The following is an 18,342-nucleotide window of genomic DNA, read 5'->3' on the forward strand; positions in this document are numbered from 1 at the left end:
GCTTTATGTTTATGTCATTTTGTAATGGTGGGGTGAGTACACATTTTGGTGGGGTGTCAACAATTAGAGGAATTATTTATTTATCAATAATGGTGACAGCAAAAGGAATAATAAAAACAAACACTTGATTAATCAACTCTTTAACTCTATTACTAAATCTAAATCCATTATAAATGTATTTTATAGGTTATGATTCTCCATCAGATTTGGACATTCGAAGATCTTTGTAATTGGACACTGCTAATTACAAAATTATGGTGCCAAATAGGCTTCCTATAAAAGGGGTTTTGGATGATACGGCTTTCCTTGTTTGTAGATTTTTATACAATTGGGTTTATTTTTTAAAATGTAAAACAGAAAAGAGAATTATGTTTTATTGGATGGTTTTTCTATAATAGGTTAATTGCAAATTACACCCTGTGTTATTCGCTCTTTGCTATCAATTGTAAGAATTCCTACTCTATGACAGTTTTTATTTTATTTTATTTTCTTTATTAAATAATTATATTGAATAAAAATTATTGAAACAATAAATATATTAAGAAGACGACAAAGACACAACAAGACCGTCGTTGTTCACCACATACGGCCAAATTAGAATGATAAAGTAAAGAAAATAGGAAAATGGGATGATAGATTGTGGATGAGTTTCTTCTACCTCATTCTCTACATTGTTACCAATAGTCGTCTAAAACTTTGTTTTTTCTTGTTCTTGGTATATTCTATGACAATTTAACTGGTAGATGTTATTTATTGGGGTGTTACAGGTAAGATTTACGTTTTTAGTCGTATAGACTCATTAACTATACAATTAATATTGTTTTGGTAATTGCATATGTGAATCATAACAGCAAAACAACATTTTCTCTTTACTAATAAAGTTCTTTATCCGCCCCAAATTTTCGTTCACTATTGGTTCAGTCCGTATACCTTGGACGATAACGCATCAACTCTCGTTTTTATCGTGACAACTTGTAACGTTTGATGTAACAGCTGAGTAGGAGACTGAATCGAGACACTTTGAACATCGAGGTGCAAAGTAAAAAAAAAGCTTCACAATTCACGGGTCAAAGTATAATTTATCGTCTTTCTAATTCACCAAAAAATATTAAAAAGAAAGAAGGGGTAAAAAGGGACGGGGGTATGCAAAAAAGAAAAGAAACCCAGGAAGGAAGAGAGAATATGAGTTGTGATTTGATGTTAAAGGAGGAAGGAAAATAATAACTGCAGAAAAGAAACAGTTAAGTCTGAGAATAGGGGGAAAAACTGGAAAAAGGGGTGTGTTTTGAGGTAGACGCCAATAAAATCCCGGGAGTCAGTTCCTTGCAGTAACACTAAAATGCACCATGACTCACAAAAAGGGGGTATTAAAACGTACGATAACGGCTCCCGAGAGAGGGAGGAGGGCAGTTTCGTAATTCCGGAATAGGAAACATCCAATTATGGAAGGCAAGTTGCGTACGCCGTAAGTGCCAACGCCTCTCATTTGGCCCAAGTATAAATCTTTTTATGTGCAAATTAAAAATACACAAGAGAGCAGAAGAAGGAGGAGGAGAAGAAGGAAGGAGAAGAAGCAGCAGATAAAACAAAAATAAGACCACCCCAAAAAAAAAAAGAAAAAAAAAAGAGAAATAATTTTTTGACCATTGTTTCCGGTGCTGTCTTTCTCTCTCTATCTCAGGTACCCACGTTTCTCTCTCTCTCTCTCTGTAAAATTTGTGTATGTGATTTATGTGGGTATTTTCTATTTATTTTTTGCATGGATTGGAATCTGATTTGAGAAGTTTGTAAAGGCCAGGTCTTGGTTTTTGTTTTATGTGTTTTTTTTTTTTAGTGTGAGATTTTAAATTTTTTTTGTTTTGTTTGAGAATTAGATTTGATTTTTCAATTGGGAATTTGTGCTTTGTGTATAATTTGGGTAAATTAGAGGTGAAGAAAATAGAAGAGGGGCAGGATTTGGATGTTTACAGGGTCAAAAGGATGTAAATTTTCAATTTTTTTAATTTTTTTTTCATGAATTTTGTTGTAAGTTGAGAACAATTTGGAGGAAAAACGAATCTGGGTTTTTTTGCTGTTGGGATTTCAATGCTGATAGCAGATCGGTGACTGGAAATGTTTGATTGATTGATTTTGATTAATAAGAAAACCGGACATAAGCAAAATTCTGATGAAGCAATTATTATTATTTTTAATGTGATTGGATTTGGGAATCTGGGGATTGGAATGATATGTGGGTTTTTGGCCTTTTTTTGGTGCAAGAAACAGATGGTAAAGGGAGGGAAAGTTAGTTCCAAGCGAAGAGTCAAGCCACGGATTCGGTCTGATTATAAGGGTTCAGATGATTCGGATGAAGATTATGTGGTTTCAGATGAAGAAAAGCTAGTTTCTGAGGATTTGGAGGAGGATTATTGCTCCTCTTTGGATGAGAATGCATCAGAAGAGATTGGTAGTTTTGCAAAGGAGGAAGAGGAAGAGAGCTGGGGGAGAAAGAACAGTAGATCAAGAGCAAAAAAGGGTGTTGGTAGATCAAGAGCAAAAAAGAGTATTGATAGATCTATTGAGGACGAAGAGGTGGAGGATGAGCTGGAAGAGGAGGAGGAAGATGAGGAGGAAATGAAAAAGGTGAGAAAGAACGGTAGATCAAGAGTGAAAAAGGGTAAAGATATATTTATTGCGGACGAGGAGGAGGATGAGCTGGAGGAGGAAGAAGAAGAAGAGGAAAAGGCAATGAAAGAGGTGAGGAAGGTGGGTAGATCACAGTCCCAAAACGGTTTCTCTGGAATGCTGAAAAATAGGGTTAAAACATCACAAAAGAGGAGAAGGGCTACATATGAAGACATGGCAGATGAGGATTATGATGATGAAGAAGATGACGACGACGACTACGATGAGGAATCTGATGAAGATGATTTTTCAGAATCGGAAGAAGAATCAAGGGTGAAAAAGAAGAAAACTAATGTGAAAGTGGGCAAGCGGCGTTTGAAGAAAAAAGTTCCCATAAGAAGAAAATCAAAGAAGCCTTTGAGAAAGAAACAAAAAAGGAATCGTACATTGAGGAGGAAAGTAAGATCTGATGATGATGATGGTGATTTTATGGACAGTAACCTGCCTGTGAGAGAGAAGAACAAGAAAAAAAGGCCAAACAAAAGGAGGAGAGTTGTTGCTCCATCCGATTCAGATTTTGTGTCTTCTGGATCATCTGACTGTGATTACACCATTTCTGAGGAAGAGAGAGAGCAAGTGAGGGAAGCCAGGCAGTTGTGCGGAAGTTTGGAACCTAATTTCAGAAGCTCAATACTGCCTGACAAAATTCAGGAGAATGAGATTGTACAGCTGCCAAGAAAGCCTCCTGGTAGGAAAGGTAAAGAAAAGGTTGAGCAAGTGCAGGTCGAGGTGGTTAAGCAGGTCTGTGGAATTTGTCTCTCTGAGGAAGATAAGAGAAGAGTCCGGGGAACACTAGACTGCTGCACTCATTATTTTTGTTTTTCCTGCATCATGGAATGGGGCAAAGTGGAATCTCGCTGCCCGTTATGCAAGCAGAGGTTTAAAGCAATTAGTAAACCCACAAGAGCAGGAACTGATTTGAGAGACGTGGTGATAACAGTCCCTGAGCGTGATCAGGTACCTTATCACTTTACTTACATTGTGTTGTGCTTTATCTTGTAGTTTTTTATTTGATTTTTTTTTCTTTCTCAGATGGGTTTATTTCTCTATGCAGGTTTATCAGCCGACAGAAGAAGAACTGAGAAGTTATCTTGACCCTTATGAGAATGTGATTTGTACAGAATGTCATGAAGGTGGAGAAGATGGGCTCATGCTACTGTGTGATGTGTGCGATTCACCTGCTCACACCTATTGTGTTGGTCTTGGGCGGGAAGTACCCGAAGGTAATTGGTACTGTAATGGTTGTAGACCTGTTGCTCTGGGATCCTCAAGTTCCCAGGTTCAAGGTTGGTTACCTGAGCAGAGAACTACAAACAACATCTTGCCTAATAGACAATCACCTGCTGTAAGTTTTGGTGAAGGTTTAGAGATAGACCTTAATTCAGTGTCCTCTCCTCGTTCCTATATTACTCAAGGATTTGGGAACTCCTCCTCCCCTTGGTTTCATGTTGGAGGTTTTCAAGTAGCTTCCCCGGGATCTGGGGCAGGGGCACCAACTCTGTCAGGAAGACGTTTAATGCACCGTCATATTCAGCAATTGATTACTGCTAGTAGAATGAATTATTTGGCCAGTAGAAATGAGAGGAATTCATCTGCTAATTTGAGTACTGATGTCTTAAATGCTCAAACTGCTCAGGGGAGGGAAACAGTAGTTCAGCATACAAGGACAGACGGAATGGGCAGATCTCTTCACCCATTCTTTGGGGAGAGATTACAAGAAAACCCCTCACTACAAGTGCAGGATAATGATATCTTTTTGTCAACATCAAGCCATCAGAGAAGGCAAGTAGTCCAGGATCCAACTACAACTTCTGCTGATAGACCTAGCAATGGAACATTATGGCCTGGACTTACCCCAGAGAATACAATATCAGGTCCCCCTCACTTCAGCAGTATATCCGATGGTGGTTTGTCCCCCAATACAGTTATGGGACCAAGTGATTTTCACAGAGCAAAGGAACAACTGCAATCATTGGTCATAAGCCACGTAAAAAACTTATCCCGAGATAGGGATTTAGGTATGTGGAGCTTTCAACTGCTATGTATCATCACCTAGTACAGTTTTGAACTCTTAAGCTATATCGGTTTGGTTCAGACAGACATTTCTACATTGCCTTTGTCTGAATCCAGCCGTTTATTCTTATGATTCTTGCATGCTAGACAGCCTGAAGTGCCTATGATGGTTTCAAAACCTTAAACTGGTATTCTTGTGTTTCAGGCCAAAGTACTACTACTTTGCAGGAGATCGCAAGGAGTGCTATGCACACTGTCCTAGCTGCATGTGAACTGGAGCACACAGGCAGTGAGGTAGTTCCCGTGCCGCCTTCATCACCGTGCCCTCACATTGAATTAATGGCAGGAAAGACAAGTCTGATGAGAGGTTGCTGTTCATCTTGTTTTGCACAGTTCGTTGAGGACGTGGTAAAGAAGGTCATGGAATACAGACTACCGCCGTGGTTGAGATTAGCTCTTTAGGTATTGATGTGGCAGGTGTGCTTTTGCCCCTCCCCATTTTGTTAGGAGTTTAGAAAACGGTTTCTTTTAACTTGTTTATAGATTTAACTCCAAACGACTCCATTCATATTCAATCCAATTGTTTAGATAGCATAATTCAAATAATTCAGTGCCAGTTGCTCTCAATTATTTTGCTTCAAATTGTTTGGTCAAGATGTCATGTTTCTTCAACTGTACCAACCACCATCCCTAATATAAGTTTAAAAGGGCTTTTGTTTTCTCGTTGATAGGTAGTGGAGATGGTTGGCCTGTGACCTAACAACTAGCACCAAGTTTCACCACTAATGGCCGCACCACCTTCAGATCATATACACCAACACATTTAATTCTATTAATTCTTATAGTTCTGCACTAGATTTTGTTTCTGATATAACCAAACAACAAACCTGTGACCTAACAACTAGCACCAAGTTTCACCACTAATGGCCGCACCACCTTCACATCATATACACCAACACATTTAATTCTATTAATTCTTATAGTTCTGCACTAGTTTTTGTTTCTGACGATATAACCAAACAAAATGGAATCCACGTTCGTTTTCACTCAAAGAATGGAATCATTTCCATTCCTCCAAGCCGCAAGCTACACCCTTGGAACCTGTATGCAAGAAGGGGTTCGGGGAAGAAATAATGAAAAGAGAACTTACTTTTTTTTTTCCCTTTAAACTTAATAACGACCTGAAAATAACTGATGGTATCAAGTTTTGTTCAGGCCTAAAAACTAAAGTTAACATGCCACATAATTACACTCAACACTCTCCTACAGCTTATTCGACACTCTGTGTTTCATATATTGGCATACTTGCTACAAACAACGAACAGAAGGCAGGGGCTCTTGGTTGTGAAACTTGACTCCTGCGGCATCCTCTAGAAACTTCATAACCCGTCATCAGGGATGGTGGACAACAACAGCCCCTGAACAAATTCACATCTTTTTGCTTTCTCTTTCTTATCCTTGACAGACAAAGGAGGTGACTTCACATTTCTGGACAACAAATAGTAAGTGTCAGACCTAAGAACTTCAATGGTAAAATGAAAAAGACCAACAAAATTCAAGCATACTGGGAGAAAAATCAACTGAACACAATTTGCATGTGCAACAATCCTAATGGTATTAAGCTTAATCATCCATTCAAACATGAAAGTCAAACATGTTTGCCAAAAAGAAAGATAATGCTTAAGCATGGTATAAGCATAGGGCACCTAAAAGATATGAAGTATGAACACAACCAGAGTTTGTGTTGACTGCCCTTAAAAGTAATTTCAAGCACAGAACCTAAAACCTATGCACACTGTTTGTTTGTGTGAATGCACGCTTTCATAGGAACCAAAAAAAAAACAATCTTTCTCTATACTTTTCACTTTTCACAGAGAGAAGGCAGATTGATCAAAAAGAAAAATAATTGGCTAAGGCATCCAGCTAGTCCTTAGGTTAGAAGGTCCGAATTCAAGCCAGTTGCGAATTAAGTTTTAGGTGTACATCAAAAGCAGTTGAAGATTTAATACCGTACCGTTCTAATACTTTCTCTGTGCTTTTCTTGGCTAAGCTTGTTTCCGTTGAAAAGTGAGGCTGAACACTGACAAAATCATCAGCCATGGGTAAAATAAATGATGACAACAATGGATCAGCTGCTACATTAGATGAGGAAAGTAAACAGGAAGAGCCCCCAAAAAGAGACTGCAAGTTTCCTTCCCGCAGCTCTTTCCTCAACAATGACAGTGTTGAATGAGCTCCACCTTTCCGTGTTTTCCTCTTGCGCTGCATGTAATCAATAGTTAAGGAATTCAGAGCATTGGGTCAAATCTTCACTTGATCAATATTGCAGCAAATCTTAGCCATATGATGAAAACCAAGAAGAAAACATCCTAATTTAACTTGAAGTAATCATCACTAAGGCAAATCAATTGACCTATATGAATGATCTACAAGTTTTGAAGTCTCCAACTTGAATTTCTGGAAGGTGTTCACAATTAGGGAAGAAACGTGACTCAGTTACGGGGATTAGTGGAGACTGTTCTCGAGACTAAATGAAGAAATTCTACTTTAAACCATTTATCATATCTGTCAGACTCCATAGAGAAAATATATTTGCAAACAGATGGCAAATGGAATACTTACAAACATGCAGTGAAGCACAAAGTTCATTTTGACAAAACGAGATATCAGAAAGCATCTGAAACGGGTAGAATACCCAAAATATTTGCATTGAACCACAAAGTTGACTATGGCAGGAAAAATTAACAGAAAAAAAAAAAAAATCTGCGACACACAATAACTAAAAAGAGAAGGATATCTTGAATATATTTCCATGTTGTAGGGTAATGTGCGCAACCATATCAATCCCCACCCTCAATGAACAAACTGGGCACACCTGCAAATAAATAGTGTTCACCTTCAGTAAACTTAAGCTTGAAAAAGAACCATCCTCATGGGAAAGGAAAAAAACATATGTATTATGTCACAACTAAAATATCTTAGCAACTTCGCCTAGCACAACAAAAGTAGTTATCTAATTCTCAAATTTTTGCCCACCAGATCACTACACTCTGATCTCAGGAGGGGAAAATTCCCTTTGCCTGTCATTTCCAGCACAAACCCATTGAACAATCAGGCTAAAGCTCATTTGTGGATCAGATTATATGTAAGTTCACATCAACTATCGTTTTGGAAACTCATAGTATATAATTTCTCACCACTCAAAACATAAAAGGAACTCCAATACCAAATGAAGCAAGTAATATAGCATTGGACATTTAAACTGGGATAACAAGCTAAAGTCAACCATTTAGAATCTGGGATAACAAGCTATATCCCTCCCATTGATCTGAAAGCTAGCAGGGTTTAGATTGAAGGATTTGACAGTTTACTTCTACTAAATTGATGCTTGGAGTTGAACATACTTTTTTGTTTTTATGAAAAATCATTTACTACTCACTAGATACCTAAGAAAAGGTGAAGTTAATCATCAGTGACATTATAATTCTAATGCATGTGCACCAAAGGAAGTTTTGGTCAATATATTAAGACTAGATACTCTCGATGGATAAGAAAAAAGAGTGTTACCCCATTCTTTGCCTCCACCGGATGCTCTTCATCTATGTGACAGCACAATCCTACAATATCATAGTATTCAGAGCAAAACGGGCATGGAAACTCCTCCCTTATATCGTCATCGCCATCAATTTCTTCAAATCCCATGAACATATCTGTATTTGCACAAAACCATGTTTTAGTAGACAGACATTCATTAAAAACATAGGCTTTTGATCGGCCGAGTAAAGCAACAACAGCCCCAAGATTCAGATACCAAAGGAACAAGGGAACAAAGAACACTTCAACGCTAAAACAATTCCTCATTCACTCATTGTATCTAACATAGTCGAGAACTGAAGAAACAACACAAGTAGTTGAATTCAGCTCAATCCAGTGATTGGTCACTAAAAAAACTAATAAGCAGCTCAATCTAGTGAAGGGTTATTAACTTATTATCACTAAATATATTTTCATAGGTCATAAACAGCTGGGAAGTGATAAAAATTGAAGCTTTCTTCTGCGGAAAAATAAAATCAAGCTTCAAACTTTTCTCCCTTACATCCATATACATTCCACAGTAACAATTTAACACCCAAACTTTCTCTAATTCCATATTAAACAGATTGCGCAGTACAGCACCGCTAACCAAAACAGAGAAAGTAAAGCTGCTTCAAACCCTTCATCAGCAACCAACAAAGCATCAAACCAAAACCAAATCAAAAAAAGAAGAAAAATTTACAACAAAAAAAATCGAAATAAAAAATGGAAGAGGAGCTAACCAGATCGAGATTGAAGAGCGGATTGGTAACGCTTTGAGGCGGTGGAAAGACGAGCGCTCCACGAATCACCGTCCATGATTTTGAGTCTCTTGGTCTTTTTTTTATGAATTTAATTTCTGTTTTCTTTTAATCGCTTTGCTCCGATCTCTCAGATTCACAAAGCCAAAAAAGAAAAAAAAGAAATCGAATTTGGGGATAAAGACGGAGGCTTTGAGCTGGAGAAACCGACGACGATGAAGGCGGTGGAGTTGGCTGAGGAGAGGAGCTATGAAATCTCCAACGAATTGGGTTTGTGTATTTGGGTTAAATTAAAGGACTTTCTGATGAGTTGGGAGAAATTGGGAGGAAGAAGAAATGTGCGGTGAATGTGACAAATGGGAATTTTACAGCTCCCTCTTTCCTCTCTGTCTGTTATTCTGTCTATGTCTCTGACTGTCAGGTGTGTGTGTGACAGTGATGAGCTTAACAGACCTTGATTACAACCCATGGAGCTAGGTGCTTTTACCTTTTTAGGGTCGGTTGGTTTTTAATTAAAACAACGGGATCTAGCTAGTATTCAAAATCCTTGTACCAAACACAAAGTAACAAACGTCTACAAAAATCAAGTACTCGGTCCATTGTTTGTTTTGGCACGTAAGACAGATTCCCTATTAAAATGTTGCCCATAACACAATAGTCTTAGATGGTCTTTTATAGTGGCAATGAGATGTGTTTTAGAAGTTGTATGAGCCGAGAGTGCGGGGTCTATAGAAAAACATATCTTTAAAACTTTAAGTTTGTTCTTAGTTCATATTTTAGATATCATATAAGCTGAAAGGGGAATTTTATTGGTAAGACATGATACTTGGCTGTAATACATGAAAGAGTTTATAATTGTCTCAACTTGTTAAAGTTTGATCCTTATATAAGTGAGGGCGATATGCTCACACTGGATGTTTAAATTAATTATCTTGATCAGTCTGCGCCTATCTAATGATAAGAGTTTCAACAACAAAGGTTGCACCTATGTCTCCTTTTATAGCAAATTGAGATGTATTTCTATTTTCATAATCAAAGCATGTGGGAGTATAATAACTGAGATTTTGCCTAATATTAGTTAAATTTAGTCTAGATCAGAATTTCAACCCCATGTAATATAATTAACAAAAGAAAAAAAATCAACACTCTTAGAATCATAATAAAATAAATTTCATTAATAGTGCAATTTCAACACTCTTAGAATCATAACTTTCAAGTCTTTTTTTTTGGGATGAACTTTCAAGTCTTTGATCTCATTTTCAGAAAAGAAAAGAAAAATTACTGGGGTAATATTTGTAATAGAATTCTTCTCAAAGAAATATAATAAATTAACAAAATGACCCCAAAATTAGGGGTTTATTTGTTATCGGCCCCCTGAAGTACTTGCACCCGCCGAATGTAACCAACCGATGTCCTCCATAACAATCACCATCCTCCACATTAGACCATTCCAAATTCGCCGGGGCACGTGACTTGCCGTCGCTGCAACCCCCCCCCCCCTCTCTTTCCCGGATCTCCGATCACGTGACCTTCCCCTCCTCCGGTTCGTCGCCGGTTCATGACCGGAGTTAGCTTCTCCAGTCGATCCACAGCTTTTTAAGTCCGAATCTGAATCTCACAGCTTTCCGTCCATGGCGACGAGGAATCGCACTTTGCTTTACCGAAAGTACAGGGATGCGTTGAAGACCGTCCGCTCTCCGGTCGGCTCCTCCGCCTCGGCGTCCACCAGCTCCGGCGCCGGAGGTCCCGTCATCGAATTGTCTTCGCTTATGCATAAGAATCGATCCTATGCTCCGCTCAGTACTGAAGATCCCGGTAATTCAAGGTCTCTTTCTCTATCGCTAGCTCTATCTCTGTATTTGAATTAATCAAGTTGAATTGAAGTTTAGGGATTTTGAATTGCGAGTGTGGAATGCGTGGTTTACTTGAACTGAATGCACATTAGGTGACATTGAATTAGAGCATTTGGATAGGAATTGAAGGCTGGATTGTTAGATCAGAGTTCTTAACATTTCGGCATTGGTTGTTTGAATGTTCAAGGGATAATCTTTACGGTACAAATGAAGTTAGAAGTGATTTGTAACGAGAGACTTTAGGATTGGATGAGTTGACGTTTACGGAGATCATTCGTTGGAAATTATCGTTGTGATTTGAGTTAGTTTCAACAAGTTAGCAATATGAGCTGTTGGAAATGGCTTAGGATCCTGCTTTTTCTGTGAAGTCTATGGAAAGCCTTATAATTTATTTTGAATAAGGAGTGATATGTCGATAGTTCTGAGAGTGCGGAACATTACCCTTTTTATCCCCCCTAAATTCCGTGCACATAATAGCAATCAATGGGTGCAAATATGCAATTTTTGTGTTTTGGTTGTAGATGTGTGATGGTGTGTTTTATTTCTTTTGGCTGCAGTAAGGGTGCAATTACTGTTGGTCTACCGCCAGCATGGGTGGATGTATCTGAAGAAATAGCGGTAAATGTGCAGCGGGCACGGGTAAAAATGTCTGAGCTGTCCAAGGCTCATGCAAAGGCTTTAATGCCATCTTTTGGAGATGGTAAAGAAGATCAACGCTTGATTGAGAGTCTTACACAAGAGATTACGGGATTAATAACGAAATCTCAGAAGAGACTACAAAGACTTGCTGCAGCTGGGCCTTCAGAAGATTCAAATGTTAGAAAGAACGTGCAGGTATGACTCAATACCCATTAGATACTTTTGGCATTACAAAATGTAATTTATTAGCTCTATTGCACAACAACGCTTGGTTTTCCTTAGCTTTCTGTTTTTGATTCTCGATTTTTTAAGACTTGTCACAAGTCTCTTGTTGCTGGACATTATACCATGTTTTTTTAACATGAGTGCGTACGAGTTACATTTTAGATTATCACCGATTCCTTGTATTTCCAAATCCTCATCTCTAACTGATGGTTTCCGGAAATGGGAATATGGGCATCTCTTCTTTCTTCTTCACTTTGTTGGCGGTGGTGAGAAAATAGCCAGGCTGGCATCTGGCAGATTTTACTTGAACACCTTCACCAATGTTGAGGAGAAAGAAATGAGTGATCATTAGGAAACTGGTTGTAGAATTACTTAAGATGGGTTTATTCCAGAGTTTTGCATTCTGGCCTTTGATATAAATGAACTTATCTCAAAGAAGAGTGCTATTTTCTGCGTGTTTGTTTTGTAGGTATCTCTTGCTACGGACCTTCAGAGCCTCTCTAATGAGCTTCGTAAGAAACAATCAAATTATTTGAAACGCCTCAAACAGCAAAAAGAGGTTTGTGAAGAAATTTGACCTTTTTGACCATTCAAGTTTGTATATAGTTAATCTGGCTTCATATGTCATATGTTATATTGCCATATTCTTTTGGCACTTTGCATAAGGTTTATTCATTTAGTACATGAGGAGGTCTACTTGACTGGGTATTGATCACTCATTAACTGTTGCTGCATGTAGGGTCAAGATGGGGACGACCTTGAGATGAACCTAAATGGAAGTAGATCAAGAATGGATGGTGATGATTTGGATGAAATAGTATGGTTTCTCTCATTTTTAATTATTTGAGCTCTTGTCAATCATGAATAGTATGAAGAACCAAGTATCTAATTGGAATTCTTAAAAATAAAAAAATAAAAAGAGAGAAGAAGAAGAAGAAGCATGTATTTGGAAATCAATTTTTTAATACTTTCTTTAACACTTTAACCTTGGTTGAATGGTTTTTGATAATAAGTAAAAATGCTCTCAGATGTTTCATGAGCGTGAGACGGCCCAGATTAAGAAACATGAAGCATTCACAGCAGAAAGGGAAAGAGAGATTCATCAGGCAAGTGAATGTTATTTGTACATGGAACATTGTTATTGCACTGTGCTTGATCCTGCCTTTTTTTTCACTACTAACTAATACCTTTCCCCTTTCCAACAGGTTGTGGAATCTGTGAATGAGCTTGCCCAGATTATGAAGGATCTGTCAGTTCTAGTGATAGACCAGGTTAACACCAATCTCTTTTCAGCACTTGAAATTCAAGGAATATTCAGTCTCTTATTAAATATCTTTCTTCAAACAGGGAACTATTGTTGATAGGATAGACTACAACATTCAGAATGTTGCCAGTACAGTTGAGGATGGCCTCAAGCAATTGCAAAAGGTCACCACCTTCTCCATCTTTTGTCAATCATTGTACTTCAGCTGTAAGTTGTTTAAGCATCTTTGTCGTTTTGTTTGACCTAATGGAAATATGGGTTTACAGGCCGAGAGAACACAGAAACAAGGAGGAATGGTGATGTGCGCTACAGTACTTGTAATCATGTGCGCTGTCATGTTGGTCCTCCTAGTCCTCAAGGAGATACTTTTTTGATCTGAGAGGACAGTCGGTTCCAGATTTTGGTTACATTCTGATTGTCATAACCCTTCCTCGAGAGGCTTCAACACGAGAAGAGATACTCTCCCTAGCAGAAGACGAGGAATTTTGGCGTGCCCTAGGTAGATATACTACATAAAAGTGATTATTTTGTTGTATCCTCTATATTTCTGGGTATTATTGAACAGAGGGAGGGGGGAGGGTAGTGATTGGTTGGGGAATGAATGCCCTGGAAATTGTATAGAGCACATATTGTATGTTGTTACTTGAGGAAGGGTGTTTGCCAATCGATCTATGTTGATTCTTTTGATTTCATTTGTCCGGGATTTTGGTGCTTACGTTCCCCAGCACCATATGAGTAGGATGAGGGGCTTTTATTTGTTTCATACTTTCATAGTTAATTTACTGATTCAAATAAAACTTCAATACTTCAATTTGTGGCCCCCAACTTCCTCAACATTATGTGATGTGGCTCATCTAATCATTCTAATGTTGTATACAGCATCATCTGATAGATAATAGCTATGGAAATTATTGTAGGCCTGCTAATCAAGTTTCAGGAATTTAAACTTCAACTTCATAACTAAATTGCATGATTATCCAACTAAGCTACCACTGCATAGAACTGATCTTCATTGTTTTAGACGTGTTTAGGCATCGTATAAATTTGAAAAAAAAATGATATTGAAAAGGAAAGAAAAAGTTGGCCAAATATCTATTTTTATTTTCAGATCGCAGCAAAATCAATCTTTTTGAATTTCGATTTCGAATTTTCGAGTTGGTTTGAGTTGCTAAATTACAGAAACAAAGCGTCCATCCACAGATTCTGGCTTCTGTCATTGTAAATCTCATTCAACACAGGCGTACATCAGATTATTGTGATGACTGAATAAATGACTGTATCTATAAGAATGTATTACAATTACAATGGTAAAACATTTTTCTTTTTCAACCCTATCCTAACTGGAGTCATTGACATCCTCAAAGAATCTTGAATTCTAATCTCAAACTCTTCAAGAGGCATCCCATATTATTGTGCCACTAGATCGTTTGATAATAGGTTTGCAAAGAAAATATGTCAGTACCAAGCAGGGGCGTATCTACCCAGAACTCTTCTTCTTCTTTGGGTTGTCGAGGTCCGAGAGTAAGAAGGATTGTTCAACGACGACGTTGGCTAGTGTCTGTTTCAGAATATAAGTTAATATGGGAAACACTTTTGACAACACCACCACATCTGACATGGCTCTGTGAGCTGAACCAACCAATGGGATCCCAAGGTGAGCACGAAGGTCTTGCAATTTTAATGATTTTGAAGAAGCTTCTGATCCTGCACAGAGTAAACATGAAGGCTTTAGTATCCCATTGACAACAATACATGCCAAGCATGAGCATAAGTACACACGCCCGCGCACCCACAAACAGACCTGTAGACTTCATTGCTTTCCGTGCCATAATAAGGCTGTCTGCAAACAGCCAGTTTGAAGGAAACTCTACGCCGCAACGACAGAATTCACTTCGGAGAAAGGGCACATCAAAACTACGACCATTGTGAGCAACCAACATTACATAACCACCCGGCTTTTGACGGCTTTTAATATAGCTGAGTAAGATTGGTATAAGTTCCTTCATCCTGCATGATTTTCACAGCAGGAAATCCGTAAGTAGGCATCTCTGCAATTGGTGGCAAGCAATATCAATGCTAGTTACATTAGTGCACAGCTTCTCAGATTGATTGGGTAAAACAGATCCACTGGCAAACAGATAATGCTTTGTGCATAGTAAAGTTAGCTCTACCATGGCTGTAATATATAGAAACGTGATATGCATGGTCTTGGAGGATCCCAGCCATCCAGTTGAGTACAGGTGATTCCACTTGGGGAGAGACACCCATGGATGGCTGGGATTGGACCACTGCCACAATAGCATCCTACCACCCCTCTTTCCAGGGCTGCTACCTCCTGAGTTTACTCAAGAGCATATCTGATGTTCTTTACAGTAAAAGTTAAAATGATGCAAGGGCTTGTTCTTACTACAGAACCAAATAAGAACTTGGTTTATGTGCGCGCACAATGCGCAGACCAAGAAACTCCATTGATCTTTTCACCTACTGGTTATAGTCTTCTTGCTCTCAGCTATCACAGACCTAGCCTATGGTTATAGTCAAAAATGCACATTGATCACATTATATGTAACTTTTGGATAATCAATTCTCAAGCAGCAGACAACCGAGGACCCATGTTTCCAATTAAAAGAAAACTCATTTTAACAATTAGACCTCAAATGGAAGGCTTCAGATACTCTTGAACAGATCACTATACTAGAGGGGAAAAAATCTTGGGCAATAAAAAATGCTGTCAGGAAACATTACCTTGGAATACCAGGTTTGTTGACCATATCTGTTGAAATTCCATGAATTTTGGTTGTATTCCATGGAACATCACGTTCAGGGTTTATCAGTGTCTGGAAAGTACTGTTTTGACCTCCTTGAAGATCTTGAAGTGCAATCTCTATGATTCGATCATCTGTTCTACTAAACCCAGTAGTCTCAATATCAAATACGATAACTGTCACTAGATTGGCTAAATCTTCATTCTCAGCTATCAATTCTCGAATGTCCTGGTGTTGAATCTTTTCATATTGACTTGCATCAATTTTACTTATATTTAATGTAGCACTTGTTGAAACTGTTACATCCAACAATTCCTGCCTAATCTTGCTGGGATTGCTGTGTTGGGCAGTTTTGCTTCTTCCTTCTGTATTTGTTGTTAGAGGCCTTCTAGTCCATTTCCTACTGTTTCCTCCATCAAGCGCATAAATTTTGAAACTATGCAGCTTGGAACTAGAACTGTATCCACAAGTCCTAATCGAACTGTGGAAGTTGTCACCCCAAAATTGAGCTAAGTTATAAAGTCCACATCTGGGAACTCTTGATAAAGAAAAGGTTCTCATCTGGACTCAATAATCATCAAAGGAAAGTTCACAACCTAATAAAGAGCAATATGCCTTGACCTGAAAACAAAGACGCAAAAGAAGTATATGCTTAAAAAATAATGACAATAAGCATCGATTACTACCTCAATAACCAGAAAAGCATATTAAAATAGCATGACTCAACCAAGGATAAGTGGATACTAATCCATGTTAAAGTATGGATCTTGATATCAGACCTTGCATGGTTTCTCAAATCAAATGCAAAGTACATCAGGGATATAACATGAACAAGCATATGGTAGTGGCTCTATAAAGTTCACCCCACTGGCATCACGAAAAGTTTCCACCATGGAATCTAAACTGATTCCAGTTTTACCTCAAATAACCAATGAGTGGATTTTAATTTGGAAATTCATAACAAAATTTGAATGCCAATTACGGTAGCTACATCACACACACACAAAAATTCCCTTTTATTCTGGAAACCAACTGCACACTCTTTTGAATGGTACGGACTGATACATGATCAAAGATTCAAACTTTCAAACCTTCTTAACTCTATTCTGATCAAATTTCAGTTACAGGAATATCCAAGTTCATTAATCTTATACAAAACCAACCGAGCTGTAAAATCCAATGTCATTCACATGAACTGCAAACGAAGCAAGCAAAAGGATAAAGCAAAGGTAGGACCTTTAAGCTCAATAACAACAACTCAGATTGTAATCAAAGCAAAACAAAAGAACCCATTTCAGCAAACAAAGGAAGCTAATAGAAACCCATTAACATGTAGCTGAAAGCAATAATACTACATACTCACATCAAAATCAATGCCTAGAACAACACCAAACAACAACATTGCTACTTCAACATTCATTGATTGAGAAAAGAGGAGAGTATCAATAACACAAACAAAAGCAACAAAAAGAGAGAGACTTGCCTGGTGAATTCAACTACTGGAATTGGAAAACGGAGCCCATTTGCAGAAATGTCAAAGATGAAGTGTTTAATTTATAGAGAGAGAGAGAGAGAATGGAAAATGAGTCGTGTGGAGTTGAGAGTGGTAGGAAATTGATGGTTATAGGAAGAGAGGGAAGTTCTCACAAGCTTGCGGATCGCGTGCTCGATCCGGTTTTGGCTCCCTCCTTTCTCTACTTGCACTATATCCTTTTCTTTTTAACAGGGGAAACAAACGCCTACCTTTCTGCACCCACGATTTTTTGAACCAATTTTCCTTTTAATTATTATTTTTCTCTCTCTTTTTTTTTTTTTTTATCTGAAAATTCTTAGGGATATCATTGAAATTCCTATTATTTCCACCAATATCAAATAAGGAAAAAGAGGGCTACATTTGTGCTTTAGCTTCTACAGTTGATTTTTCTTATTTCGTAAGTGTGTTCATGTCTATGCCAGCCTTCTCAAATGAGATTAAGTATATCGAAAGATGTTATATGTTTTTCCGACTCTATAGTTTTGAAACTTTTATAAGAAAAATTAAAAGATTACATTTGTTCAAAACAATGATTTCCTACTCAAAATTATGGATTATAGCACACAATTCTTCCACAAAAATTGCACATTTGATTTTCTAACCAATTTTTTCACTTCTAAATCATTATTTTTAAGCAATTTTGCAACTAACGGAATTCAAAAATGTCAACCTAAATTTTTTGTATGATTTTCCAAAGTTGAAATTTTTTAGGTCGATCACTTGGAGCAGCTCCTAAAACTTATGTTTTACCAACAGTGAAATTATGGTCGAATAGAATTTCAATGAAAAAGAATCTTGATAAAGTTTGACATACTTTGATATGTCACAGCAATGCCACGACTGCCAAATCATGTCTAAACCTTTATTTAATAAAAATTTTCCATGCTATAATCTTACAATTGGTAGAAGATATCAAATGATGAAACTCAAAAATATCAACAAAAAAAAATTCTTACGATTTTTCAGATAATTTACTTTGAAAAAGAAAATAATGATAAATATTTGATACTTATTTTGGTGGTGGAACATGGCATGGTTCAAGTCGATAGTT

The 18,342-nt window shown here is 37.7% G+C and overlaps 4 protein-coding genes across 4 annotated transcripts; 2 read left to right on the forward strand and 2 right to left on the reverse strand.

The window, feature by feature from the left end:
* Nucleotides 1-1,521: 1,521 nt before the first annotated feature.
* Nucleotides 1,522-5,304, forward strand: LOC112193707. The gene is made up of 4 exons (XM_024333932.2): nucleotides 1,522-1,681; nucleotides 2,266-3,621; nucleotides 3,719-4,682; nucleotides 4,883-5,304. Exons 2-4 carry the CDS (start codon nucleotides 2,266-2,268, stop codon nucleotides 5,137-5,139), a joined length of 2,577 nt encoding a protein of 858 aa, XP_024189700.1. The 5' UTR covers nucleotides 1,522-1,681; the 3' UTR covers nucleotides 5,140-5,304.
* A 504-nt stretch (nucleotides 5,305-5,808) lies between these two features.
* On the reverse strand, nucleotides 5,809-9,408 carry LOC112193708 (protein DEHYDRATION-INDUCED 19 homolog 3). Its single transcript, XM_024333937.2, has 5 exons — nucleotides 8,994-9,408; nucleotides 8,245-8,387; nucleotides 7,475-7,552; nucleotides 6,692-6,945; nucleotides 5,809-6,165 (listed from the first exon to the last, which is right to left on the reverse strand). The coding sequence occupies exons 1-5, from the start codon at nucleotides 9,067-9,069 to the stop codon at nucleotides 6,057-6,059; spliced, it is 660 nt and encodes a 219-aa protein (XP_024189705.1). The 5' UTR covers nucleotides 9,070-9,408; the 3' UTR covers nucleotides 5,809-6,056.
* Nucleotides 9,409-10,402: 994 nt separating this feature from the next.
* LOC112194947 (syntaxin-43) lies at nucleotides 10,403-13,803 on the forward strand. Its single transcript, XM_024335213.2, has 8 exons — nucleotides 10,403-10,836; nucleotides 11,422-11,698; nucleotides 12,198-12,287; nucleotides 12,468-12,545; nucleotides 12,757-12,834; nucleotides 12,934-12,999; nucleotides 13,076-13,156; nucleotides 13,259-13,803. The coding sequence occupies exons 1-8, from the start codon at nucleotides 10,643-10,645 to the stop codon at nucleotides 13,364-13,366; spliced, it is 972 nt and encodes a 323-aa protein (XP_024190981.1). The 5' UTR covers nucleotides 10,403-10,642; the 3' UTR covers nucleotides 13,367-13,803.
* A 362-nt stretch (nucleotides 13,804-14,165) lies between these two features.
* On the reverse strand, nucleotides 14,166-17,460 carry LOC112193865 (exonuclease DPD1, chloroplastic/mitochondrial). The gene is made up of 4 exons (XM_024334114.2): nucleotides 17,241-17,460; nucleotides 15,738-16,378; nucleotides 14,794-14,999; nucleotides 14,166-14,696 (listed from the first exon to the last, which is right to left on the reverse strand). The coding sequence occupies exons 2-4, from the start codon at nucleotides 16,316-16,318 to the stop codon at nucleotides 14,470-14,472; spliced, it is 1,014 nt and encodes a 337-aa protein (XP_024189882.1). The 5' UTR covers nucleotides 16,319-16,378; nucleotides 17,241-17,460; the 3' UTR covers nucleotides 14,166-14,469.
* Between the last annotated feature and the right edge of the window lie 882 nt (nucleotides 17,461-18,342).

Source organism: Rosa chinensis, chromosome 3, assembly GCF_002994745.2.
Source record: "Rosa chinensis cultivar Old Blush chromosome 3, RchiOBHm-V2, whole genome shotgun sequence".
Lineage (NCBI taxonomy): Eukaryota > Viridiplantae > Streptophyta > Magnoliopsida > Rosales > Rosaceae > Rosa > Rosa chinensis.